Consider the following 24,836-nt stretch of genomic DNA (forward strand, 5'->3'; position numbering starts at 1 on the left):
CTCCACCCAGCGCTGGGAGGGAGGAAAGCCGAGAGCGCTGACCCGCCTCCCTCACCCCGTCCTTCTGCAGAACAGAGAACAACGGTTCAGGGCCAGGTGTACTTCTTACACACGCAGACGGGAGTCAGCACGTGGCACGACCCCAGGATACCCAGGTAGGCGCGGGCCGGCCCCACGCAGCCCCGCCCCCGCGGGAGCGCCCCAGTGAGGCGGCCGCCGAGGCCGGTCTCGCGGGCGGAGCCTGGTCGCCATGCGCGCAGGAGCATCGCCTGTCTGTAGCCGGTGGTCGGTTAGTGACGGCTCGCGTGCGATAGGATCCTCGGGAGGCGCCGGGCGGAGCTCCGCTCGGGTTGCGGGGTGACGTGGGCACGGGGCCTGCGGCTCCGCCCGACCCGCTGGCTGCCCGGCCTCGAGCGGCGCCGTGGCAGACAGGGGCAGGCCCCGCGCCGGTAGGGAAGCCCGGGGTCTGGGGTCGTACCGCCCGGCGTTCGGTGGTAAACCGTGGCCTCTGTGTTTGGTAGAGACCTTAACAGTGTGAACTGTGACGAGCTTGGACCGCTGCCGCCCGGCTGGGAAGTCCGGAGCACCGTGTCTGGGAGAATCTATTTTGTAGATCATAATAACCGCACTACCCAGTTTACAGACCCCCGGCTGCACCACATCATGAGGTGAGGTGCTGCGCACGCGCACTCCTGCCGCGTGACTGCTCCTCGCGCACGCGCACGCCAGCCCGGCCCTGGGGGAGCGAGCCCCCCCCCCCCCCCGTGACCGCCAGCTCGGCCCCCCCCCCGTGACCGCCAGCTCAGCCCCCCCCGCGTGACCGCCAGCCCCCCCCCCGTGACCGCCAGCTCAGCCCCCCCCCCGTGACCGCCAGCCCCCCCGTGACCGCCAGCTCAGCCCCCCCCCGTGACCGCCAGCTCAGCCCCCCCCCCGTGACCGCCAGCTCAGCCCCCCCCCCCCGTGACCGCCAGCTCAGCCCCCCCCCCCGTGACCGCCAGCTCAGCCCCCCCCCCGTGACCGCCAGCTCAGCCCCCGCCCCCCGTGACCGCCAGCCCCCCCCCCCCGTGACCGCCAGCTCAGCCCCCCCCCCCGTGACCGCCAGCTCAGCCCCCCCCCCCCGTGACCGCCAGCTCAGCCCCCCCCATGACCGCCAGCTCAGCCCCCCCCCATGACCGCCAGCTCAGCCCCCCCCCGTGACCGCCAGCTCAGCCCCCCCCCCCCGTGACCGCCAGCTCGGCCCCCCCCCGTGACCGCCAGCTCAGCCCCCCTCCATGACCGCCAGCTCAGCCCCCCCCCGTGACCGCCAGCTCAGCCCCCCCAACCCCCCGTGACCGCCAGCTCAGCCCCCCCCCCCCGAGACCTCCAGCTCAGCCCCCCCCCCCCGTGACCGCCAGCTCAGCCCCCCCCCCGTGACCGCAAGGCCTCCCCCCCCCCCGTGACCGCCAGCTCAGCCCCCCCCCCGTGACCGCAAGGCCTCCCCCCCCCCCCCCCCCCCGTGACCCCGAGCTCCCCGTGGCCCTTCCATGCATGACGGGCCGCCCTCCCGCAGTCACCAGTGCCAGCTGAAGGAGCCGAGCCAGCCGCCGCCGCTGCCCAGCGAGGGCTCCCTGGAGGAGGAGGAGCTGCCGGCGCAGCGCTACGAGCGGGACCTGGTCCAGAAGCTGAAGGTGCTCCGCCACGAGCTGTCTCTGCAGCAGCCCCAGGCTGGACACTGCCGCATCGAGGTCTCCCGCGAGGAGATCTTCGAGGTGCGTTGCAGGCCTTTGGGAGAGCACCAGGGGCGGTGCCTGGGGTTCCCACCTCAGAGCCGCGGATGGGTTTACGGCTCCGTGGACTCCGATGGCTTGGCGCCTGTGGTGAATCCCTCCGCACCATGTCGCGGATGCGATCCTGGTCTGCGAAGGTCCACAGATCACCTCTGCTCTCCTTGTTGCTCTGGACCTGGGGGGGCTAAGGCCCCCACCCCCCACTCCCCACAGGATCAAGGCCCCGGAGCAGGGAGAATATGATCATGAGGAATAAATGGTGGTGGTGGTTGGACCACATCTCACCCTCCTGTGTGACACTGCCAACACTGATAGACTTGAGAGTGTAAGCACTGAACTTGGAAAAGCGGGGCATGGTGGCTCATGCCTGCAACCCCAGCTACTTAGGAAGCAGAGAACGGGAAGGTGGGTGTTTGAGGCTAGCTTGGGGAAGAAGTTAGCTAAACCACACTATCTGCCAACAAGCCCAGTCTATTGGTTCACATCTGTAATCCCAGCTGTGTAGATGGAGACCAAAATAGGACAGATGCTGTCCTAGGCAAAAGTTCGAGTTTCTATCTGAAAAACAAGTAAAAAGAAAAGGTAGCAGGCTGGGAAGGTGGCTCAGTGGTAGAGTGCTTGCCTTGCATGCATGAGGCCTTGGGTTCGAGTCCTCAGGAGCACCACATAAGCAGAAAAAGCCAGAAGTGGCACTAAGGTTTGAATGGTAGAGTGCTAGCCTTGAGCTCAAGAGGTGAGGGACAGCGCCCAGCCTAGAGTTCAGGCCCCATGATAGGCCAAAACAAAAAACAAAAAAAGGTAGGGGATGTGGTTCAAGTGGCAGAGCACTTGAGTAGCAAATGTTGAGTCCCTAAGTTCAAAACTAGCACCACCAAAAAAGGAACATGAACTTGAGTGTTAAGAGAGGGCCCTGGATTCCATTCCTAAAGTCTTAAAAAAAAAAAAATGACCTTGTGATCTGTCCGCGCTGAGGGAGGCTTCAGAGGCAGACCTCCACCTCAGAGCCAAAGCTCCCTCTCCTGCTTCTCCCCTGCGTCCCCTCTCTCTCAGGAGAGGACGCTGGCCCTGGGGCAGTAGCCCATAGTGCTGACCTCCACCCACACCTTAGTAAGCACAGCCCTCCCCAGCATTGCACGGGAGGCCTCTCCACTGAGGCGCCTGCTGCCACTTCCCTCACCAACTCCTTTGCTCTGAACTCAGTGTGATCCTGAGTGTTTTTCACAAAATCCTGTGATGCTCAGACTCATGGCAGCTTCTCTTTGGTTAAAATATATATGTTGTTCCCTAGGGCTCATGGAGAAATATCCTTAGGATGCTGAACACAGAGTTGTATTTCCTTCTGTCCTCAAACCTTGAACTTCCTGATCTCTGCTTCCTAAGTAGCTGGGATTGCAGGCATGAGCCACCGTGCCCCGCTTCCCCACGTTCAGTGCTTACACTCTCAGTCCTTCAGTGTCGGCAGTGCCTCACACAGGAGGGTGCATGGTCACCTTCGTTGGAGGAGAGGTGCTGTGGGGGAGGGGAGGGTGGAAGGTTCTCAAGGTCAGGGAACAGGACAGATGAGCACTGGCATAGATGTTGTATGGTTTATCTGTGAGTGGGTGTGAGTGGGTGTGCGTGCGTGCGCACACATACACACACATGTACGTACATCCCTCTGTCTGAAGTGTGGCTTGCCTTGTAGGAGTCTTACAGGCAGATCATGAAGATGCGGCCTAAAGACCTGAAGAAGCGGCTCATGGTGAAGTTCCGCGGAGAGGAGGGCTTAGACTACGGTGGCGTGGCCAGGTGAGAGTCCTGTCTGCCTTTTGCCCATGTTTGCCCTGGCGGCTTCTGTGTCATGTTAATGCACAGGGCTGTGCCCAAGCCCTTGGGGCCGTCAGGGCCGGCGTTAGCTGGCACTGCATGGGGACCCCGGCCGTCACCCACTAAACTCTCAGTTCAGCCTCTAAACTCAGCCCCCACCTCACCGCAAGCGATGGCACGGCGGGACGAGGCGGCATGCCAGTTGTGTTGTGCCACAGGACTCGTGCGAAATGGTGAGGGTGTGGCCAGCGTAATTCAAGGAAATGATTTTAAACTGAATTTTTTTTTTTTTTCTTTGGTCGGTCGTGGGGCCTGAACTCTGCGCCTGGGCGCTGTCCCTCAGCTCTTCAGCTCAAGGCTAGCACTCTACCACTTGAGCCACAGCGCCACTTCCGGTTTTCTATTGGTTTATTGAAGATCAGAGTCTCATGGACTTTCCTGCCTGGGCTGGCTTTGAACCGTGATCCTCAGATCTCAGTCTCCTGAGTAGCTAGGATTACAGGCATGGGCCACCGGCCCCCGGCGATTTTAAACTATTTTATAGAATAAAATAACAAAACCAGCTGGGAACCAGTGGTTCACACCTACAGCTCCAGTGAACCAGCAAAAAGCCAGAAGTAGAGCTATGGCTCAAGTGGTAAAGTCTTGAGCAAAAAAGCTCAGGGACAGCACCTTGGTCTTGAGTTCAAGCCCAAGAGCAGCACACACAACTGACAGCTGGTGGACAGGGCATCTAGCACTCTGGTTCGGTAATGGATGTTTTTCCCCTGTTCTCCTTTCTACCTTCTGCCTCTTAAAATCCTGTCATGAAGACCATTACTTTCTTGTCATTAGTGTTGGTTAACATTTTTTTCTGTAACCCAAATTAAATCTGCAGTCTCTTGCCTTTATTATGACAGTGTGTAAACATGGTTCACTAAGAGGTTAGATTGTATTCTGTAATTTATTTTGTCTGGGGATTTTCTTCTTTTCATTTGCTGGACTGTTCTGAACTACGTAAGCAAGTGTTCCAGCTTTGAACCATGCCGCTCCCCTCTCCCTCTTCTAGTCTCTCATCAGTTTAAGTATCTTCCAGAACAGTTACTTCCCCTTTTTACTCTTGAGACGTGTGTGCACTTGCATGTGCAAATGGTACACACACCCATTGAGCATATGTACATGTTTGACCCCATATGTACATGTTTGATCAGTTGTGGGGCTTGGGCATTGTCCCTGAGCTCTTCAGCTGAAGGCAAGCACTCTGCCACTTGAACCCATAGTGCCACTTCTGGTTTTCTGGTGTTTAATTGGAGATAAGTCTCACCAACCTTCCTGCCTGGGCTGGCTTTGAACCGCGATCCTCAGCTCTCAGCCTCCTGAGGAGCTAAGATTACAGGCGTGAGCCACTGGTGCCTGGTGAACATATGTACATGTTGATAGTAGGACTTGAACTCAGAGCCTCGTGCTCTTGCTTGTCTTTTTCTCATATAGCTGGTGTTCTACAACTTGAGCAAAACTCTACTCCTGACTTTTTGCTGGTTGAGTGGCTACTCTGTTGTCTTTCACCCCTCACCTTCTTTCTAGGAGCACGTTCCTCTTGTCTCCTAGTGCTGCAGGTACTTTTGGCCTTCCTGGCCCACTCCCTGCAGTACTGGGGTTTAAACTCAGGGTCTCACACTGCTGGGCAGGGGTATGCTTTACCCCTTGAGCCACACTCTAGTCATGTTTGAAACATCTGAAACATAGGGCCTGGTGCTTTGCGTTCAGCTCCCTGCTTTCCCTGGACTATGCTGTGTTCAGGTGATCAAAGCTCATCACTGGAGGAGTCTCGAGGGAGGCCCAGTGGGTCCTCACCTGAGGCTGCCTCATGTCACGTTGTCGTCTGCGACCTGAGCCTTGCAAGGGGGTTGCTTTTCTGTGATTGGCCGCTAATCAGTTAGGTGTTAGATCCTCCATAGGGGATCTGCCAGGCCAAAGGACAGCCCTTGGCTTGCACAAGGCGCAGGACGCTTGCCAGGCTGCATATGCCACGCCCTCTGAATAGTGGGCGGCTTCCAGCTGATAGGCCTAGACTGCAGGAGTCAGCCGTGCTGCTCTTCTTCCCAGGGAGTGGCTGTACTTGCTGTGCCACGAAATGCTGAACCCCTACTATGGCCTCTTCCAGTACTCCACGGACAACATCTACATGCTGCAGATCAACCCCGACTCCGCCATCAACCCGGTGTGTAAAGTTCTGACCTGGCCCCAGGGGCCTTGTCCTCCCCCAGGGACTGCCTCTCCCTTCCCCACGTGCAGGGTACGAGAGGCAGGCCGCTCGCTCTACATGTGACCTGTGACATTCTCACCCACTTTCTCTGATGATTTGCATTCAGACCTGAACACAGAAATGTGAAATTCCTTTATTAAACCCAGCCCAGCTCTAGTTTCAGAATGGCTTGTCTACTTCTTTCATGGCTTATTTGCACACCCTGTCCCTAGGGTGGGGTGGCAGAGGAAGGAGGATCTGCCCCCCCCCACTCCCCCAGGGAGGGCTCCCTGCTGGCCAGTGCTCCGCCGGGGACACAGTGGTGGCCCAGTTCTGAAGACCAGCCTGTGTGTGTGAATGTTTAAGCTGGGCAGGGTTGGGCGCAGCTATAATCCCTAAGGCAGGAGGTTCTCAAGATGTGGAGGCGGGTGTGGGCTAGACAGCAAGACGCCGTCACAAAACAAAAACGGCCTGCTGCCCTCCATGGACGACATTGCTCTAGATGAGCAATCGAGGGGCCTCGTGCCGCTTGGCCCCAAGGGGCACTGGCCCTCAGGAAGCGGGGAGGCTGGGGGGGGGACGCCGCTTCATCCCTTGCTACGCTCTGACAATGCTCTCTGATCCCCAGGACCACCTGTCTTACTTCCACTTCGTGGGGCGGATCATGGGGCTGGCCGTGTTCCACGGGCACCACATCAACGGTGGCTTCACGGTGCCCTTCTACAAGCAGCTGCTGGGCAAGCCCATCCAGCTGTCCGACCTCGAGTCGGTGGACCCCGAGCTGCACAAGAGCCTGGTGTGGATCCTGTGAGTCCCTGGCCCCCCGTGTGAGTGTGTGTGCGTGCACACCTGTCTGGGCCTGGGTCCAGTTTGGGAATGCATTACAGCCGCAACGGTCACGATTCCCAGGCTGGCTTGTGTCCCCCATGCTGGCCTAGCCACGTGTGTCTCCCCGGCGTCCCCCCCACGCCATGATGCGCACACTCGCTTCTGTTGTGAACGGTGGTCTGGGAAGCGGAGCCTCGCCTCCCCACACAGGCCCCCCCCCACCCCTGCGCCTCCCTTCTCCTGCACCCTCAGCCCACCTTCACACAGCCCTCCCACGGACAGGGAGAACGATATCACCCCGGTGCTGGACCACACGTTCTGCGTGGAGCACAATGCCTTTGGGCGCATTCTCCAGCACGAGCTGAAGCCCAATGGCCGGAATGTGCCGGTCACCGAGGACAACAAGAAGGAATATGTGCGGTAAGCCAGTGCCATGCCCCGCGCCCGCTCCACACACTCCGACCACAGCGGCTGCGCGTGTTCACCACGGCATCTGCACCAGCTCCCGGGGCCGCCGCCAGCAGCTGCGGGGCCCCTGACGTGCAGGTTTGGCTGCAGGCTTTATGTGAACTGGAGGTTCATGAGAGGAATCGAGGCGCAGTTCCTGGCACTGCACAAGGGCTTCAATGAACTCATCCCGCAGCACCTCCTGAAGCCCTTCGACCAGAAGGAACTAGAGGTGTGTGTGCGAGGCCCAGCCTGGCTGCCAGTAGGATGGGCGGCTGCCAGGACGGACAGGGTTGGGAGTCAAGCGGGAGCCGTCAGGTGGCACAGGGCCCCTGGCAGCGCTGAGCGACTCGGAAGTGTCCTGGGTCAGCTCCAGGTGTTGAAGGCCCTGGCATGGATGCTTGCTGGCCTTCCCACAGGCCCCACAGGAAGCTTCCCATTTGTGGTTTATAGACAGTAAGGGCGGCTGTCTACTAACTGCCTTTCACACTTGAACAAGGCTCCCTTCCTTGTCCCGCCTTGCTGCCTTCTACACTTCCAGATGCAGAGCACCTGGAGCCATGGGGTGGGCGGTGGGTCCCGTGGGTGGGCTGCACAAGCCCGGCCCCAGTGATGAGCAGGCCTGGGGGTACTTGGGGCTGGCGGCATGGGGGTGACCACAGCCCCCCTGCAGCTAATAATCGGCGGCCTGGACAAGATCGACGTGAGTGACTGGAAGTCCAACACGCGGCTGAAGCACTGTGCGGCCGACAGCAGCATCGTGCGCTGGTTCTGGCAGGCGGTGGAGACCTTCGATGAGGAGCGGAGGGCCAGGCTCCTGCAGTTCGTGACCGGCTCCACCCGTGTTCCTCTGCAAGGCTTCAAGGCTCTGCAAGGTGACTGAAGGGGAGGCGGGGCCTCTGCGCCAGGCTCGGGGAACACGGCGCGTGCTGCCGTGTGACAGCGTGGGGCTCCCGTGTCCTCACCGCTTTCAACTAGCCAAGAGGGCTGGAGGGGCGGCAGGGCCGTGGGCTCAGGTGGCCCAACAGGGAGGGTCCCGCCCGGCCCCGGCACCTGGATTGGAGTCCCGATGAGCTTGAGAAGCGCAGTGGGGTGGGTGCGGGGCGCAGCAGCGTGGCGCATTCCCCGGAGACGCTGCAGCTCCAGCTCCACTGCTCGACGTCTCCCTAGGGAGTAGGGCCCGGCCTGGCGCCCGCGCACAGACTCGTGTTCGCCTTCAGGCCGCTGTGCACCCCTTTTCTCCACACGGGGTACTGGCTCTCCTGGCTTTGCCCAGAGAGGAGCGCGCACGCGGGAGCGCAGGGAGAGGGGCGCGCATGTGAGCTCGCCTCAGGAGAGGCAGGCGAGCGCGAGCGCGAGCGAGGCCAGGCCGAGTCCACAAAGCCCAGGCCGAGCCTCGGCTGTCCCGGGGTGCCCAGCGGCCGGCGCTGACCGGCTTGCGGTCCCGGAGCCAGGACGGCCAGGTGGGCGGGGGGCCTCCCGTGCAGTGTCTGCGCATGCTCCCGAGGCTGGGCCGCGGCCTGGCGGGAGCCTGCGGTGGGTGCGGGGAGGGCGGAGCGGGCCGGTGCGGGCTCTGAGCGCGTTAACTACCACGCTCTGTTGTAAGGCTCTACAGGCGCGGCAGGGCCCCGGCTCTTCACCATCCACCTCATCGACGCCAACACCGACAACCTGCCCAAGGCCCACACCTGGTGAGTCCGCCGCGCCCGGCGCCCGGCGCGGCCTCGTGCTGCTCAGCAGAGCTGTGGCTCCCCTTTCCTTCTGGAAACTCGGCCCTCCTCTGCTGAAAAGTGGCAGAAGTAACTGCAAAGGGGCCCTGAGTTCGATTCTCGGGGGGTCATGGCACCCTCAGAGGCCAGGGTTGGGGGTCGCGGGCCCCGCGTTCCTGGTCGCCCGGAGGCTGCGGCCTGGGACACGGGGAGGTGGCGGCCTTGCGCCTGGCCGCCCGCGCCCCAGCTGCCCTGCCTGCCCGCCCTGCCCGCAGCTTTAACCGCATCGACATCCCGCCTTACGAGTCCTTCGAGAAGCTGTACGAGAAGCTGCTGACGGCCGTGGAGGAGACGTGCGGCTTCGCCGTGGAGTGAGCGCGGCCGGCGCCTCGTGAGCACGCAGCAGAGCGGAGCGGATCGCCGCGGAGCGGCCGCTGCCCTCCTGGCCCGGGCGGGAGGACGGGGAACCGCCACGGTGGCCCCGCACCCTCCACCCGCCCTCCCTCCATCGCCATCCAGTAAAGCGCAGCAGGTTTCGCCTCGGCCTCGTGAGCGAGCTGTGAGAGGGCGGCGGCGGCGGCGGTGTGTGTGTGCCCGAGTCCGGCTGCGCGCCACCCGCCCCGCGGCCACGTGGGACAGCGCAGACCAGAGCATCGGCCGCGCGCGCGCGCGCGCGTGCGTGCGTGCGTGCGGCGGCGGGTGGCAGCACAGGGGACCAGCCGCCCCCGCTGCCCGCGTCCGGCTCTCCCCGCACACGGCCGCCCACCGAGCGTGCGCGAGCGGCGGCGCCGACCACCCTGCCCGGCGCGGCCTGCAGCCTCACTCCACTCACGCTCCTGCCTTGCCCTGTGGGGCAGACGAGGGGGACGGGGCCCGCCGCCGCCGCCGCGCCTACGGCCAGGCCCGACGTCACTCCCGGCCCGAGCAGCGCAGCCCTGCGCCGTACGCTCCGCTCCGTCCCAGCACCGCGGGGCCGTGCGGGGCCTGCCTGTCCACCCGCGCCACCCGCCCGCCCGTGAGCTTCAGGGCGCGGCCGCACTCAGGGATGCAGCGAACCCCGCGCAGCCTCGGCCGCGGGGAACCGCGGCGCCCACCGAGACGCTGCCCCGTGCGGCTCCGGCCCCACGCGCCTGGCCACGCGCCGCCGAGGCCTTCCTGAAACATAGTATGGATTTTAAAAATCGGTTTATTTTTGTTTCTCAACCACTTTATAATGTATTTTTAATTTATTTTGTAACGTCGTGTTGGGAGTGCTGCTAGCCCGCCCGCCCGCGCCGCCGCGGAGGGGGAGGGGAGCGGCGCGTCGCGTCGCGGGCGGGGCGCGCGGCCGGGTCCATTTTGTTACACATGCAATAAACTCACGATCACGTGCGGCGTTGTCTCGCATGGCGGCTTTTGTTGCGGCGTTCGTTCTGCCTGGTCGTTGCTGCAGCGCGTGGAGCGCTCGATCCGCGGCCTCTGCGGCCGGGGGTGGACGAGATCCTGATTGAGCGTCAGGGCGTTTTTTTCCGCCTCCTCTTCCTTTCGCCCCTCGTTAACGTTAGCGCCCCCTGCGCCCCGCCTTCCCAGCAGCCAGTCTGCTTTCTGCCCAACCGCGCACCAGTTCATCCGGGCTTCCAGTCTTTCTCCTTGTGCCTTTGGCCGCAGGCTCTCTGGGTCCCCTAGCGTGTTCGCTGAGGTTCCGCAGAGGTTCTGCGTTGGCTCCCGTGTTCCGTTGGACACGTCTTCCTTGGCGCATGCTCTTTCAGCATGTTTCGGGAAATAGTTTCCTGTCTTGGTCTGGTAAGTCTGTGCCGTGTGCACTTTCCTCTTTGCTTGGGCTGCGGTAGGGTTTTGTTGTTAGAAATGGATCCCGACTCTCTGCCTTACTGGGCATCTCCCTTTGGGCCCTCCCTGCTGCTTGCTGCCGGCCTGGCGGCGAGTGCTGTCCTCTGGGGCAGACAATGGTGGTTTCTCAGGTGCTCGAGGCCCTTGTGCCAGGTCCTGGCTGGGCCTCCCTCAGCCCCTCGGCACTCAGCCGACTCCACGGCCGCAATCCAGGGTGTCCGGCCCAGCCATGGTGGGCGCCGGCGCCCCTGCACATTCCTTTGGGTCTATTTCCGTCAGAATCTGGAATGTTCTCCAGTCTGGGTACCATGGCTGCTCAAGCATCAGCCAGATGCACCATCAGGCCGTGTCCTGAGTGGAAGGTGTGCGCGACAGTGCCTTGCCCGCCCTGTCTGCTCTAGCACCAGGAGACAACACTCTCCCACTCACCTTGGCCCTGGGCCCGACTTGGGTCAAGTCTCCTCCCAGCACGCCCAAGTGTGAAAAGTGTGACGCAGCAGCCCGGACCAGCCGCGCCATTCCCGAACCCCCACGGGTGAGGCTGGCAGGACGGCACGGGCTTTGTCGGGGATCCCCCGCTCGGGCAGGGGTGAGGTGGAGGCCACACAGCAGCAGGCACCACGCAAACCCCTTTATAAAATATTTATTCTAAAAAACAATCACACTGTACAAATTCCGATAGAGCGCTCTCAAAGCCAGGTTATAAAAACGTGAACGGAGAGCCACGGGGCACGCGCGCCACAGGCTCTTCTTAAATTAGGAGGGGGATCGATCCGGGCACACTGATCACGAGGGCTACAGGGCTCGAGGGTGGCCACGCGCAGCGCGGGGGAGGCGGGCGTGGGGAGGCGGGGCTGAGCGCAGCCGGCCACGCCCTGCAGCTGCACCCAGCACCCCTGCCTCACCTGCGGGAGGGAGTGCGCGTGGGGAGAGGCCCACCCCACGGAGAGCACCATTAAAAAGACTTCCTCGGCTGAGCCGAGAACCGGGTCCTTAAAAAGCCATGTGTGGGCAGGGCGCTGGGGGAGGCTCAGCCCGCCCACATGGCGCGGGAGTTCCACTCAAAGCCACCGGCGGGCGTGGGGTCACAGCCACGGATGCCAGGCGGGGTCCATGCGGCACAGGTTATCCAGGCTGTTGGCCGCGGCCACCAGAGTGTTCACCTTGCTCTCGCCACCCTCAAACTGTGCCAGGTTGTGCAGGCGCGTGACAATGGCGGTGACGGCCTTCTGCACGAGTGACACAAGCTGCTGGCCATCCATGTTCTCAGGCTGGCCGGCGGCCGAAAGTGGCGACGACGTGTCCTCCTGCGTCTTCTTGTGCCACGCGATCACCTCATCGCGGAGCACCGTCTTCAGGATGCCATCCACCTGCGTGGCAGGGCGGGAAGCAGTCAGGACTCGGTGCCCCACACCCTGACGGGTGACAGGGGGTGCCCCTCCCTTCTGGCCTGAGAGTGCGGGAAGCCTGCACCACCCCATTATTAGGATCCTACCAGGGAGTGGTGAGCAGGAGCCCGGGTCCCCTCCGCCCCAGTGCCTGGACTCCATGGTTGCAGACTCACGTGGGACGGAAGGGGAGGGGAGGGGAAGGGAGGGGTAGCATGGACAACAGCGAGGCCATGGCACTCAGCGCCAGAGTGGCAGCCATGAGTGCAGTGCCATTCCAGGACAGGGCCGCTGAGGTCTGCTGGGGACGTCTGGGATCAGGGGCACCCCACAGGGCTGAGAACTGCCATTTAAGTTAAGGACCATAAGGGTCAGACCTCAGGGCCTCACACTGGCTGGGCAGGCACTGCAGCGCTGAACCACACCTCCAGCTGTTTCTGCCCTGGCTCCCTCTGAGACAGTGTCGTGCCAAGGTGGACCTTAATCCGCCTGTTTCAGCCTTCACTCACAGAAGCAATGACTCAGTCCAGACAGTCTCCTGAGCTTCCCGGCCTGGGGTAGCCCCAAACCACAATCTCAACCTAGTTTCCCACAAACCTATGATGCGAGGTGGCCACCCGAGTCCCACAGGCCTCACAAGGGGCCTTACAAACACAGGCCTGGGCTGGGCTGGCCTAGATACACCATCCTCCCAAACAGCTAAAATTACAGTGTGCAGCAGCTCGGGACAGCCCTAAATGGGACACTGCTACCAGAACAAGAACTTGCCCAGAGGCAGCCAACTTGACATCTGCATTACAGTGAGGAAGGAGCAGGCTTCACTGGGGGTAGAGTATGGGGCCCAGGTTTGATCCCAGCACACAAAAAAACCCCAAAAAACAAAACCAAAAACCACTTTGCCAGAGGTGATGGTTCCTACCTGTAATGTCAGCTACTTAGGTAGTTAGCAGAAGGGTCACAGTTAAGGCTAACTCTGAACCAGTCAAAAGCAAACAAGAGCCCATCTCAACCTAAACTAGGTATGGGGTGTGCCTCTGTCATCTCATAGGAGGATCATAGTCCAAGCTAGTCTAGGCAAAAACACAAGAAGGCTCTATTTGAAAGAAAATAGCAACAAAAGCAGAACAACAAAAGAGTAGGTGTGGCTCACGTGGTGAAGCCTTCAGTTCAAGCCTCAGCACTTCCCTTTCCAAGTCATTAAAAATGACAATATGCCCCCCATAATCCCAGCTACTCGGGAGGCTGAGATCTAAGGATTGCAGCTCAAAGCCAGCCCAGGCAGGAAAGTGGGTGAGACATCTCTAACGAAACACCAGAAAATTGGAAGTGGCACTGAGCTGTGGCTCAAGTGGTACAGCGCTAGTCTTGAGTAAAAAAGCCCAGAGAGCGCCCAGGCTCTCTCTCAAGCTCCATGATTGACAAAATAAATAAGTTGAGAGTGCATGCACTGTATGGATAAGCATTCATGCAATTTAAAAACGGGTCTGAGTACATGTTGCTCCAAATCAATTCCTGATGCCTTCTCGAAGTGCAAATTGCTGTCCAGCAAGGAACCCCATTCTCAAAGTGGCTCCTCTGGCTCATCAATCCCAGGGGGTCACCCTCCCTCCCCACCCCGACCCTGGGTCCCAGGGCCCCTGGCTGCAGACCCAGCCACCCTGACTGTGGCTCTGCAAATGCCGCTCTAGGAGCACAGCAAAGGGAGCGGCCCCATAGGACTCCTGAGCCCTGGGCAGTGACCAACCTCAGTCAGTGGCCGCCGAGGTCAGAGGCAGTTGTGCATGTGAACCTGTAACCCAAGAGTGAGGGCCCAGAGACCCACCTTGAAGTTGGGCTGAGCGAAGCAGCGGGCCACGGCAATCATGGAGGCAGTGAGCGGGCCCGAAACGCCGATGGTGGTGAGGAACTCGGAGATGTTGGGGGTGAGGCGGAACGGGACGGGCCGGTTGGCGTCCAGGTCCCCAGTGGCGTCGTTGATGTCAAATCTGAAGTAGGCGACATTCAGCTTGCCCGTGTCCTGTGGGGGGGGAGGGTGTGTGTGTGTCAAATGCCTCAGTGACCTGGAGGGGGGGGGGGGTGCGGCTGGGGAGCAGTGCTGCACTACCTGAGCAATCTGCAGCATCTCGGGGTTGAGGCGGTTGAGGTGCAGCACGAACTCGGCAAAGCCAATAAGTGCCAGCTGGATGGTGAACATCTTCCGGAAGGTCCAGTAGTCGGTGGCATTGGGCAGTGCGTGCAGTGCCCACTCCTTCAGCATGCTACGGGGCACCATGTTGCCCTGCACCTCCTTCAGGATGTCCCGCAGGACCTGCAAGACACGGCGCCAGCCCCACTCTGCTCATGAGCCTCGCATGCATGCGAGGGTGACAGTGACACGCCCCCCACACGGCCCTGGACATGTCTTCGAGCTAAGGGCAGGGTGCGCAGGCAGGTGGGGGTGCGGCCTGTCCTTGCACCGTGCTCCTGCTCAGGCGAAGCAAACAGCTGGGTCTCATGTGTTTCAGGGTCTGCCGCATTTTAGGTTTGGAAGCTCAGGTGTCTGAGGCTGGGACATGGTGAAGCCTGGTGCCTCCAAAGCTGCCAGAGTGCTGTGCTAGCCCATCAGGACAAAGGGAGAGCGGCTCACTGCCCCAAAGGGGGAAGGGGGAGGGAGCCCTGTCCCCTGTGCCCTCTACCTGGTGGCTGGCCTGGGTCCCCCGCGCCTGCACCGTGGCCAGCCTGTCGTAGTAGCGGGAAATGGGGTTGTCATGCTCGATGCCCTTCTTGGCACAGCGCTGCTTGTAGATCTCCACGAGGGACAGTGAGGAGGGGTTGTCTTCCACCAGGCGCATCTGTGGGGACACAGCCACCACCCGCGGCACTGGGGCAGGGCGTGGAGGGACGCCGGTCAGCACTGGACCCACTAGCCCGGCTCAGCAGCCACCCCCGCAGCTGCCACTGGCGCCCGTTCTCCACGAGGTCTCCACCACACGCGCATGCAAGCGGCCTTCGCCATTCCTGAGGACTGAGCCCACAGCACCCACCCGCAGCCCTCCACCCCTGCCTTCCACAGCCACAAAGCCTGGGTTCCAGCTCTCCCTTGGCCTAGGGCTCCAGTGTCACAGCTCGTGCACCTCATCCGTGCCCAGTGACCAACACCTCTCTCTGGCCATCTCAAGCCCCCACCCAGCTGACAGAAGGCGGGCAGAGCGCGCGCCAGTGGGGCACCTGAAGACAGAACTCTGTGGCTTTACTTACAGCCACTCGCTGCTGCCCCAGCTGCTGCCTACCAACCATTCCCAAAATGACTCTGCACCATCACGGAGTGCCACCATGGCCAGGGTTGCTGGCACAGACATCACTATATGCCTGTGGGGGGGACACCACACAGGACGCCGCACACATGCTCATGCGCACAGCTAGGATGCGCTGCGGGCCGTCCTCAGACTCTTTCCTGAATCTTATTTTGAGATGTTAACATTTACAGCCAGCACTGGGCGCCAGTGGCTCACACCTGTTATCCTAGCTACTCAGGAGGCTGAGAGATCTGAGGATTGAGGTTCAAAGCCAGCCCAGGCAGGAATGTCTGTGAGACTCTGATCTCTAACTACCAGAAAACCGTTAGTGACGCTGTAGCTCAAGTGGTAGAGCGCTCGCCTTGAGCTGAAGAGCTGAGGGACAGCGCCCAGGCCCACAGTTCAAGCCCCACGACCAACCAAAAAAAACCAAAAAACAGAAAACGCCACATTTACAGCCAGGCTGGGCCTGGTAACAAACACCTGTAATCTCGCACTCAAGCTGAGGCAGGAAAATCTGGAGTTTCAGGCCTGCCTGGCATATAGGAGGTCCTGTCTCCAAGAACAAAGGGATGGTGCGGGTTCTTCCACCCCGCTATGCTCATGACAGATTCCACCTAGGATTAGACAGGAAGACATCGCAGCGCTCCAGACTGTGACCTGGGGCCAGGGTATCGTGAGCCACCGTGCCTGCGCCCCCTGCACAGCACAAGCTCAGCCAGGACTCGGGTCCAGGAGACGGGGTGCGTGCATACCTGTGAAGAACAGGTGTCTCTTGGTGGTCTCCTTCCTCTTCTCCAGGCAGGGATTGAGCAGGCGCAGGAGCTGCAGCACGCGCTCCTCACGTCGCGACTCGGTGAGGCACGCATCATTCATCACCAGGTACGGGTAAATCTTGCCATTGTGCCCGCGGATATACAGCCGGCGTGCCGCTGTGTTGTGCTTCTGCACGATCTCCACCCGTGGCATGAACCTGCCACAAGGAAGCAGGAGATGAGCGGGACATCTTGCCCGTCTCCACCTTGCTTGGGGAGACCACCGTTTGGAGCCGAGGTCAGCTGATCTGGCAGTGGGCTGGCAGCGAGGGGCACAGCACCCACCACCCGCCACCTCATCAGCATCTGCCCGTGGCCTGTGCCTCAGTGAGCCGTGCCAGGCTGGCACACTCACCGAGCAATCTTGATGTAATAGTGCGTGGGCTTGGGCATGAGGAACTCGCCGGGGATCTCCACCTCTGCCGTCTGCGCCGAGAAGTTGCTGAGGAAGCGGCACTTCTCCTCAATGAGGAAGAACTTGGGCAGCTGCTTGGTTTTAGCCTCCAAGATTTTGATCCACTTTTTCAACTTTGAAATGAGATTGTGAAGCTTCATGGAGCCTGGAACGCTAAAATCAAAGTCTGCAAGATAAAAAACATGGCTGGAAAGAGTTGCGACACGCAGGCGATAGCTGAGCCCCTGCAAGACCACTACCCAGGCGTGGCTCCTCGGCGGCCTGCGATGCCGCACCGGCTCGGGGAGGGCTGCCTCAGCACGCTTTTTCCTTTGGGGTCCTGAAGCCTGCTGAGGTTCTGGGTGTGATACAGGGGAGCCTGCCCGCGCTCCACTGTGCACACCTCCACGCCGCGCCACCACGCGTGCCGCACTATTCCCTCCGCCTCCCCCCGTGGCAGCCGTGGTTCCATTGCTTTCTCGTTTTGGGGCAAAGGGGGAGACAGTGTAAACCAAGGGCCTGGGGCACGCTAACGAGTGGTCTACTTTAGAGCAGCACCTCAGCCCTGGCTTTCCCCAGCATTTCTCATGGGTTACAATTTCAAAGCCCCAGAGGCCGGCACTGGGCAGAGCAGAGGCAGGATAGAGGGGCCATGGTGCCTCTGGCTCACCCGCAGTGCTCCAGGGCGCCCGCTCTGCCATTCCTTTTTCAAACTTTTATTTACAACATGTACAGTTCCTTAACAGGTTGCAAAGAAACACATAGGCAGTCCCAGGCATACCCCCCCTTCTGCCCTATGGCCCGCATCCGGTGCCAGCACAGAACAGGGCAGGACCAGCAGTGCCCGGGACACAGCTCGCAGGGCAGATTCACATTCTGCCGGTTAGATGTGCACTGTGAGTATGGGGACAGTGTCCACGAGGAACCCTAAGCCACCATCACTAAAGCAGCTCAAGTGTGGACAGGTGCAATGGCTCATGCCTGTAATCCCAGCTACTTGGGAGGTGGAGATCAAGAGAATCACAGTTCAAGCCCATCCTGAGCAAAAAGTGAGCAAGACTTCATCTCAATCAATAAAAAGCTGAACACAGTGAGACAAATCTGTCATGCTAGCTATGTAGGGCTTATAAAGAGAAGATCACAGGCCAGGCCACGCCAAAACATGAGCCTCCACTAGAAAAGTAGCTAAAGCAAAAAGAGTAGAAGCGTGGAGGCCCCGAGTTGAAGAAACAAAAGAAAACAGGAACTCAACTGTGCTGTGTCCTCAGACTCCGCTGGCCCCTTTCCCCCGTCCCCTTCCCCCACCCCCTTCCCGCCACACCTCCCTCCTCCGCTACTGCGTGTCCCCACCTCTGCACTGCTCACGTGTGATGCATCAACGAGGCTCGCACTAGACTGGCCCTCCCAACGGCCCCCAGCTGAGGCTCAGAGAAACACATTCCCCCGGCCACCACTGCTGCCACCAAAGGGGACTGGAGAGTGGTTTCTACCCCGGCCACTTCTAAGTAAGCACAGGCCTCTGCCCAGCTCTTACACCAAACCTCACTCATAAGCACACAGAAGCACCCTGGAAGTTTCTTCCGCCTCTCGGAGGACATGTGGGTGGCGCGTGGAGCAGTTCCTAGCCGCGTGCGTGCAGACGGGTGGGAATCCTCAGGAGCTCATTTCTCCAAGTTTCAGGTACTCTGCCCCACATGTAATGTCCTACTCACGTGACATTTGGTATAATGACTGGATTTCAAGGAAGATCCTGAATGCTACTGACTTCATGGGGCTTGAACTCGGCCTGGGCACTGTCCCTGAGCTCTTTTGCTTAAGGCTAGTGCTTTACCATAATTCCACTTCTGGTTTCCTGGTGGTTCACGGGAGGTAAGAACCTCATGGACATTTCTGCCTGGGTTGGCTTTGAACCGTGATCCTCAGGTCGCTGAGACCTGCGTGGCTAGGATTATGGGTGTGAGTCAGCAGTGCCCAGCCACTTACTTTCAGGTAAAATAGGATGGAGTCTAGAAAACCTTTATCTCAGAGGAGGGTGGAGGTCTACACGATGACAAAAGATTGTTGGCACTAAAGGTGCAGGCATGGGTCGTGTGTCACCTGCTCTTTTTTCATGATAGGGTCTCATTCTTTAGCCCAAGTGAGCCCTGAACTCTTTGACTCTGGATCTCCCTGCCTCTGCCTCTCAAGGACTGGCTTACAGGCACACACGACCATGCCTGGCTTTTTTTTTTTTGGGGGGGGAGGGGGGGTCCGGTCGTGGGGTCTGAACTCTGGGCCTGGGCGCTGTCCCTCAGCTCTTCAGCTCAAGGGTAGCACTCTACCACTTGAGCCACAGCGCCACATGTGGTGCTGAGGAATCAAACCTAGGACCTCGAGCATGCAAGGCAAGCGCTCTACCACTGAGCCACCTTCCCAGCCCCGACCATGCCTGGCTTTATTTTCAAATCAACCTTTCCTCAGTCCAAGTCCACTGTGGACGGGTAAGGCTGAGGTAGGTCCTTCATTCTGCTCTCAGCACCGCCTTGGCCACGCAGCCCCACTGTCCAGGCACATGGCTCAGAGGAGCCACGGCTGCACTGCAAGTGCGCGTCAGTCAGTGGGGGTTTGCTGTTACGTTATTTCAATACCCCTCCTCTCCGGACTCTCTCACACATTGAGTCTTGGAAGCAAAGGCTTAGTGCGTCAATAAGTAAGCCGTGTTTTAGAATACAGTGGAGTGGCGTTTCTTTAACTCTGGGCAGGAGGAAGGGTGGCGCGCCCATCTGCGCAGGGGGCGCTGCAGACCTGCGCCGAGGGCACCCTCCCTTCCCCTCACACCGAGCAACGAGAGGCAACGGTCATGGAAATGGTCCTCGCCCCCTCCCCGGTCCTGTGGCCACAGTGTCCCTGGCTATTCTGTTCTCTTACCTGCACTGACCAAGTGAGGGAAAGTATGGGGCTCCGAGCTGAGCCCCAAATCCCAACTGCACAGTCACGGCTGGCCCGGAAGAGAAGAGCGTGAAGGAACGCTATGTGTACAGAGGTAAAGGCAGCGCAGGGAGGTACGCGGCTTACCTGTTGTGAACTGGCTTTTCAGCTTCTGAAAAACGGGGTCCTGGGCTGTGGCCTGCGCGCGGCGGGCCAGTGACTCGGAGGCTGCGCTGGAGAACATGGTAGACACATTGGACACGTTCTCCAGGCCCACCCCAAATGTGCTCACCAACTTCTTGACAAAATTCAGGGTGTGGGGGGTGATTTTGGCGTCAGACACTGCTCCACTTTTCTCAAAGGCGACCGAGTAGCATTTGGCCAGGCCTTGCTGCAACTGCCTGAGCACCTGGTGGGAGAGAGGCCAGGGGATCAGCCAGCTGCGTGAGCACTTGGCGGGAAAGAGGCTGGCGATCACGCGCTGGGACTCCCTCCGGGTTCACTTCAGAATGCTCATCTGCGTGGACCACACCCAGACATGGGCACCTGGACCAACAACAGGAAACAGAGCCTTTTCACGATCCACATCCCCACCTGCTGCCCAACCAGTGAAAACCTTGTTTCCAGCAGCTGTCCTGTTCCCATAGCACATGTATGTGCGGGCCCACAAAGCCTCCAGGCCCACCTCCAGCTGGCCTGGCAGTCATGTGTGCTATTTCATTGCCAGTTTAAGCAGAGACTGCCAGGAAGAGGGATTGCACTGAAGGACACAGAGGGAGAAGTGATGTGCGCAGCCGCAGCTGCGCATGCCCGCCCTCCCCTCATTCACTCAAGGCTCTCGTCAGCAATGGCTGCAGGGCTGATGGTCATTCCACCCTACGCCTTCGCCCCACATGGTTGAGGCTGAACTAGTGTACAAGCCTGACCATTGTTACAGTCCACAGCTAACAGGCAATGACCACGCAGCTGAAGTTAAAGACACATGGCTATGGAAGTATCCAGCAGGACCTGTGCTCTCCACGGCCGAGATCCCAGAGGTACATGAGCATACCTCCTCGTGCCAGTTCTCTCGGAACCAGACCATCTGATCCACGATGCCTTCGAGAGAGGACAGCAGGGTGGGGTGCAGCTCCCGCTGCATGTGCATGATTCGGCTGCAGCGCCACATGGGGGCCGTGGCTCTTATGGGCCCTGGATCTGATGCAGAATGGGACTGGTTACCCACTGAACTGGGCTGCTGCTGTCCAGAATCTGAGAGCAACACACACAACGCCAATGTCAGCGCATAGCGAGCAACACCGAGCCTAGAGCTCTACAGGACCCACTGGCAAAAAGAATGTGGGCTCCTGCTGGTGTGGGAAGGGCCACTGAAGGAGACTGTGTCCCCAAGGCCACAGAGGGGGTGCCCTGGTTCTGGCCAGTGGTGGGGGAGGGGCGCAAGAGTGCAACATCGACTCCGCGCTTCCACATGGACCCCCCCCCCCCCCCCCCAGTGTCCAGGCGAGGGCAGCCCTGAGCACCACTGGCATTCTACACTTCCTAGAAGCTCCAATGCTTTAAAACGAAAATTTGGAAAACTTATTTCATAATGCATTCCTAGTTACTAAAGCTCAAGGACTCTCGGAAAAACCTAACCATACTTGTAAGATGACATTTTTGAAATATTTTCTCAATGAGAAATACACGACAGAACTCTTTATGCCATTTTCTGGATGCAGCTCTCTATAGACTTAGTTTTGAGATTAAAAATAAAACGTTAATTTTCAAGTAAGCAAGACATCCCAACCGCGTCTTCCTAAGGAAGACGTGTAACAGCACTGAAGGCTGGGGCTTGGTGGGGGGCTCATGTCTGCACTCCAGCGAACAACAAATATGAGACAATTCTTTCCTTGTTTGCAAAGTAACACACTTTATAGATTCAAATTCTTACATTTTTAGTCCTCCCCCTACCCCTGGCCCTACCAGTAGGGACTGAGCCCTAGGTCTCTAAGCACTTAGTCACTTGAGCCACCATCCTGCCTGTACATTCTTTTCTGCTAGTCTCTCACTTTTGTCCGGGCTGGCCTGGGACCATCCAAAGGATGAACCTGCAGGGGCCAGATAGCCAGCCACAGCTGAGACATACCACTCTTGTAGCGCTCCCGTTGTTCTATTTTCAAGGTCAGGTAGAGAGTCCGGATTGGAAAGTAGACAGCTTGGGGGTAGACTCGTCCAACCTGATCAGAGACAAGAAGGTGTGAACACACAGCTCCCCTGCATACTGTGGGCAAAGACAACTCGTACCAAGAATAACCAATGACGAATAAAAAAATGGGCTTCTGGTCTGCAGCTGGACCAAAGGACTAATTACTATGCCACAGACTGAAAATATGAGGCTGGATTACATAGATGGTAAATATCGTTACTAGCTTTCAAAGACTCCAGACAAATCAAAAGTGCATTTCACCCACTCCCCCCAGGGTAATTTGTTCAAGCAGTGAAACTACACTTCAATTTTATTCAGTAAATCTGAGGAAGGCTAAGACAACCCATCCCAGATCTTGTTCAAATAGAAGAACCATAAATACTAGGTAATTTATATTTCTATTAGATACAATTCATTGCAAACAGTAAACTAAATTGGTTAGCGCCATCACCAGGTAACTTCCATTCTGGAGAACTGTAGGAAGGAGAGATTGTCAAACATCTATTAAAGATACGAAACACCAGTGCTACCAAGTGAAAGCCAGTGGCTGAGTGGACATTATTGTCTTACTCGATCCTTCCAGAGGTGCCTAGTAGGAAAAGGTGGGGGGGGGGGGGGGGGGGAAGGGAGAGGATGTGGTGTGTGCTGACAGGTAAATTTGAAGCAGAATGTCAGGACAGAACAGTAAAACCACAATGGAGAATGCTCACATGCACAGAGCAAGCCAAATGAGCATGGTGTATTTGGAATACGTATCTGCTCTATTACTCATCGATGAGATCATGTGACACGAATATAAAGCAAACAGGATAGTACAGTGCACCCTAGGCCTAACTGTACCTAAGCCTCTACTGTTTTCATTCTTTTATCCCTTGATCTTTCTGCAGACAGACGCACCCTGGAACCATGCTCGAGGATTAGGAAAGGATTGTCCATGGGACCTAGGTCTGCCCAGTTTCAGAACTAGCACAGGATAGGAAAGCAGATGCAAAATGCTGATCTGACTACCACCTCCTGCCCCCCATCCCCACCCTGCCATTCCATTTCACTTCTCAGGGCCCCAGCGATGTCACATCTTAAAAGGACTTCATTTCACTTGTATTCTATGTGGAAAGAATGGGCAGGCAACAAAATTACCATTTTAACACTGTTATGCTTTGTTCCCTATCTCATTTTAGCCCCTACAGATTCTTCTGTAACTATTTTGCAGACAAAGTCTTGCTATATGGTCCAGGCTGGCCTGCCTCAGCCTCCTCAGGGCTAGGATTAGCGGTGTGTGTCACCACAGAGCTCAGCACTACCTTTTCTTGCTCTTCCTGTTGTGAGACAGGGTCTCAGAGCTCAGGCTAGCCATGAGCTCAATGTGGCTCAGGCTTAAACTTTTTTTTTTTTGCCTGTCCTGAGGCTTGAACTCAGGGCCTGGGCTCTGTCCCCGAGCCTCTCTCTGCTCGAGGCTAGCACTCTAGCCCCTTCCAGCTTTTTCTGTTTATGTGTTACTGAGGAATTTCCCAGGGCTTCATGCAAGCTAGGTGAGCACTCTACCACTAAGCCCCATTTCCAGCCCTGACTGAGCTTCTGATGTGCTTGCACTAGCCTTCCAAGTGTGAGCATTACAAATATAATTCACAGCAGGTTCTCAGCTTGCAGCAGGCGGGCCATAGCCTATGCTCCTGGGAGTCTGAATCACAGGTATCAGAAGCATCAGATCCAGTTTCTCTCTGTGGTGCTGGGGATACCCTCAGGGCCTTGAGAACCTTTTTTCTTTTCTTTTCTTTTTTTTTTTTGGTGGGGGGGGAGGGGCGTCCGGTCGTGGGGCTTGAACTCTGGGCCTGGGCACTGTCCCTCAGCTCTTCAGCTCAAGGCTAGCGCTCTACCACTTGAGCCACAGCACCACTTCTGGCTTTTTTCTTTTTGCTTATGTGGTGCTGAGGAATCCAACCCAGGGCCTCATGCATGCAAGGCAAGCACTCTACCACTGAGCTACCTTCCCAGCCCCAGCCTTGAGAATCTTATGCAGAGTTATTGAAAAGTGCATGATACCTCCGCCCTTTTTAGTAATATTCATAGTTTATATTAAATGATAATCAAACATGTACAACTTGCCATCTTTTGGTCCATTTTCAATACCTCAACTTTGGCTTTCTAGAATAATCAAAATGATTTTCTGCACAGAGGTATCCAGTAGCGCCCACCTGGCTGATGAGGTTCAGAAGCAGCTTGCCCTCGGAGCCCACTAAGCAGGTGAGCAGCTGCGGGATCCAGGCCAGCCACTGGATGGGTGGCACCCCGATGCAGTACTTATCGACGGCATCTGCCAAAGTGTTCTTGTCGTCATCAAAACTCAAAAGCCACAGCACCTAGAGCAGAGGGAAAGTTCTATAACTGAACGATTACTCTGAAGCCCTCCATCAAGTCACTTTTTTTTTTGGGTCCGGTTGTGGGGCCTGAACTCTGGGTCTGGGCGCTGTCCCTCAGCTCTTCAGCTCAAGGCGAACGCTCTACCACTTGAGCCATAGCACCACTTCCAGCTTTTTTCTTTTTGCTTATGTGGTGCTGGGGAATCGAATCCAGGGCCTCATGCATGCAAGGCAAGCGCTCTACCACTGAGCCACCTTCCCAGCCCTCGTCACTTTTTTCCAACTTAAAAATTTCAAGTAGATTGGCTTTGGTAGCCAGGCAGAAAAATAGCTGCCAGAGTGCTTATATTATCACTAGATTTAATGCTCAAATCTTACAGTGAAGTATAACCTCAAATGAGGATATCATTTTTCTCTCTAATAGCAATCACTAGTTGATCAAATGTGTTGACTTTCAGTAAAGCAGTAACAGATGGCCAGGGCCGGCCAGCTCTGCTCTGCTCATTCACATATATGGCCTCATTCCTGCAAAAAATAAAAAATTAAAAAAGCCAGCTTTTTGCTACAATTCTTATCATTCTGCAGCAGGTAACATGAGCCTGGTGATTCTGGTGTGCGAATTATAAGCAGTTAGAAGCAGGCAACTTCAGATCAGGTAGTTTAGACCCTTGTTTGGGTATCTATATTTGCCGTTAACTACATGGAATTCTAAACTCTCAAGCTTCAAGCATAAAACAGGAATGACAACTGACTCCTACATTTTCTGCAAGCATTATTTCTGAGTTTATATGATCCTTGGGAAGGAAGAAAGGAATACTAACTCAGAATGTCCACCTCAGGATCCTTCAGGACAAGTGCACACCCAACACCCACCCTGCACTTGGGAGCAGGCCTGGGGCACCAAACAG

At 58.0% G+C, this 24,836-nt stretch overlaps 2 protein-coding genes across 13 annotated transcripts in view; one reads left to right on the plus strand and one right to left on the minus strand.

Moving 5' to 3' along the window:
• Positions 1-9,446, plus strand: part of Smurf1 (SMAD specific E3 ubiquitin protein ligase 1) — an 83,728-nt gene extending 74,282 nt beyond the window's left edge. Inside the window, exons 8-18 of one of the 2 annotated variants that reach the window (XM_042686960.1) lie at positions 71-155; positions 522-668; positions 1,550-1,748; positions 3,451-3,554; positions 5,658-5,772; positions 6,425-6,603; positions 6,907-7,044; positions 7,183-7,303; positions 7,745-7,946; positions 8,678-8,762; positions 9,056-9,446. In XM_042686960.1, coding sequence (XP_042542894.1) covers positions 71-155; positions 522-668; positions 1,550-1,748; positions 3,451-3,554; positions 5,658-5,772; positions 6,425-6,603; positions 6,907-7,044; positions 7,183-7,303; positions 7,745-7,946; positions 8,678-8,762; positions 9,056-9,155 — 1,475 coding nt within the window. In that variant the 3' untranslated portion in view covers positions 9,156-9,446. The remainder of the gene's footprint in view (positions 1-70; positions 156-521; positions 669-1,549; positions 1,749-3,450; positions 3,555-5,657; positions 5,773-6,424; positions 6,604-6,906; positions 7,045-7,182; positions 7,304-7,744; positions 7,947-8,677; positions 8,763-9,055) is intronic. The other variant, XM_042686961.1, reaches the window with a different exon arrangement.
• A 1,795-nt stretch (positions 9,447-11,241) lies between these two features.
• Positions 11,242-24,836, minus strand: part of LOC122113880 (transformation/transcription domain associated protein) — a 103,362-nt gene continuing 89,767 nt past the window's right edge. For 8 of the 11 annotated variants that reach the window (XM_042687025.1, XM_042687022.1, XM_042687023.1 and 5 more), the window contains exons 62-71: positions 23,764-23,928; positions 21,512-21,602; positions 20,438-20,637; positions 19,534-19,795; positions 16,441-16,666; positions 16,026-16,243; positions 14,671-14,855; positions 14,100-14,303; positions 13,818-14,012; positions 11,242-11,977 (exon numbers count right to left, since the gene is read on the minus strand). In XM_042687025.1, the coding sequence (XP_042542959.1) occupies positions 11,693-11,977; positions 13,818-14,012; positions 14,100-14,303; positions 14,671-14,855; positions 16,026-16,243; positions 16,441-16,666; positions 19,534-19,795; positions 20,438-20,637; positions 21,512-21,602; positions 23,764-23,928 (2,031 nt within the window). In that variant the 3' untranslated portion in view covers positions 11,242-11,692. The remainder of the gene's footprint in view (positions 11,978-13,817; positions 14,013-14,099; positions 14,304-14,670; positions 14,856-16,025; positions 16,244-16,440; positions 16,667-19,533; positions 19,796-20,437; positions 20,638-21,511; positions 21,603-23,763; positions 23,929-24,836) is intronic. The other 3 variants (XM_042687030.1, XM_042687029.1, XM_042687028.1) reach the window with 1 other exon arrangement.

Source organism: Dipodomys spectabilis, unplaced genomic scaffold (assembly GCF_019054845.1).
Source record: "Dipodomys spectabilis isolate Male_0828 unplaced genomic scaffold, ASM1905484v1 ptg000098l, whole genome shotgun sequence".
NCBI lineage: Eukaryota > Metazoa > Chordata > Mammalia > Rodentia > Heteromyidae > Dipodomys > Dipodomys spectabilis.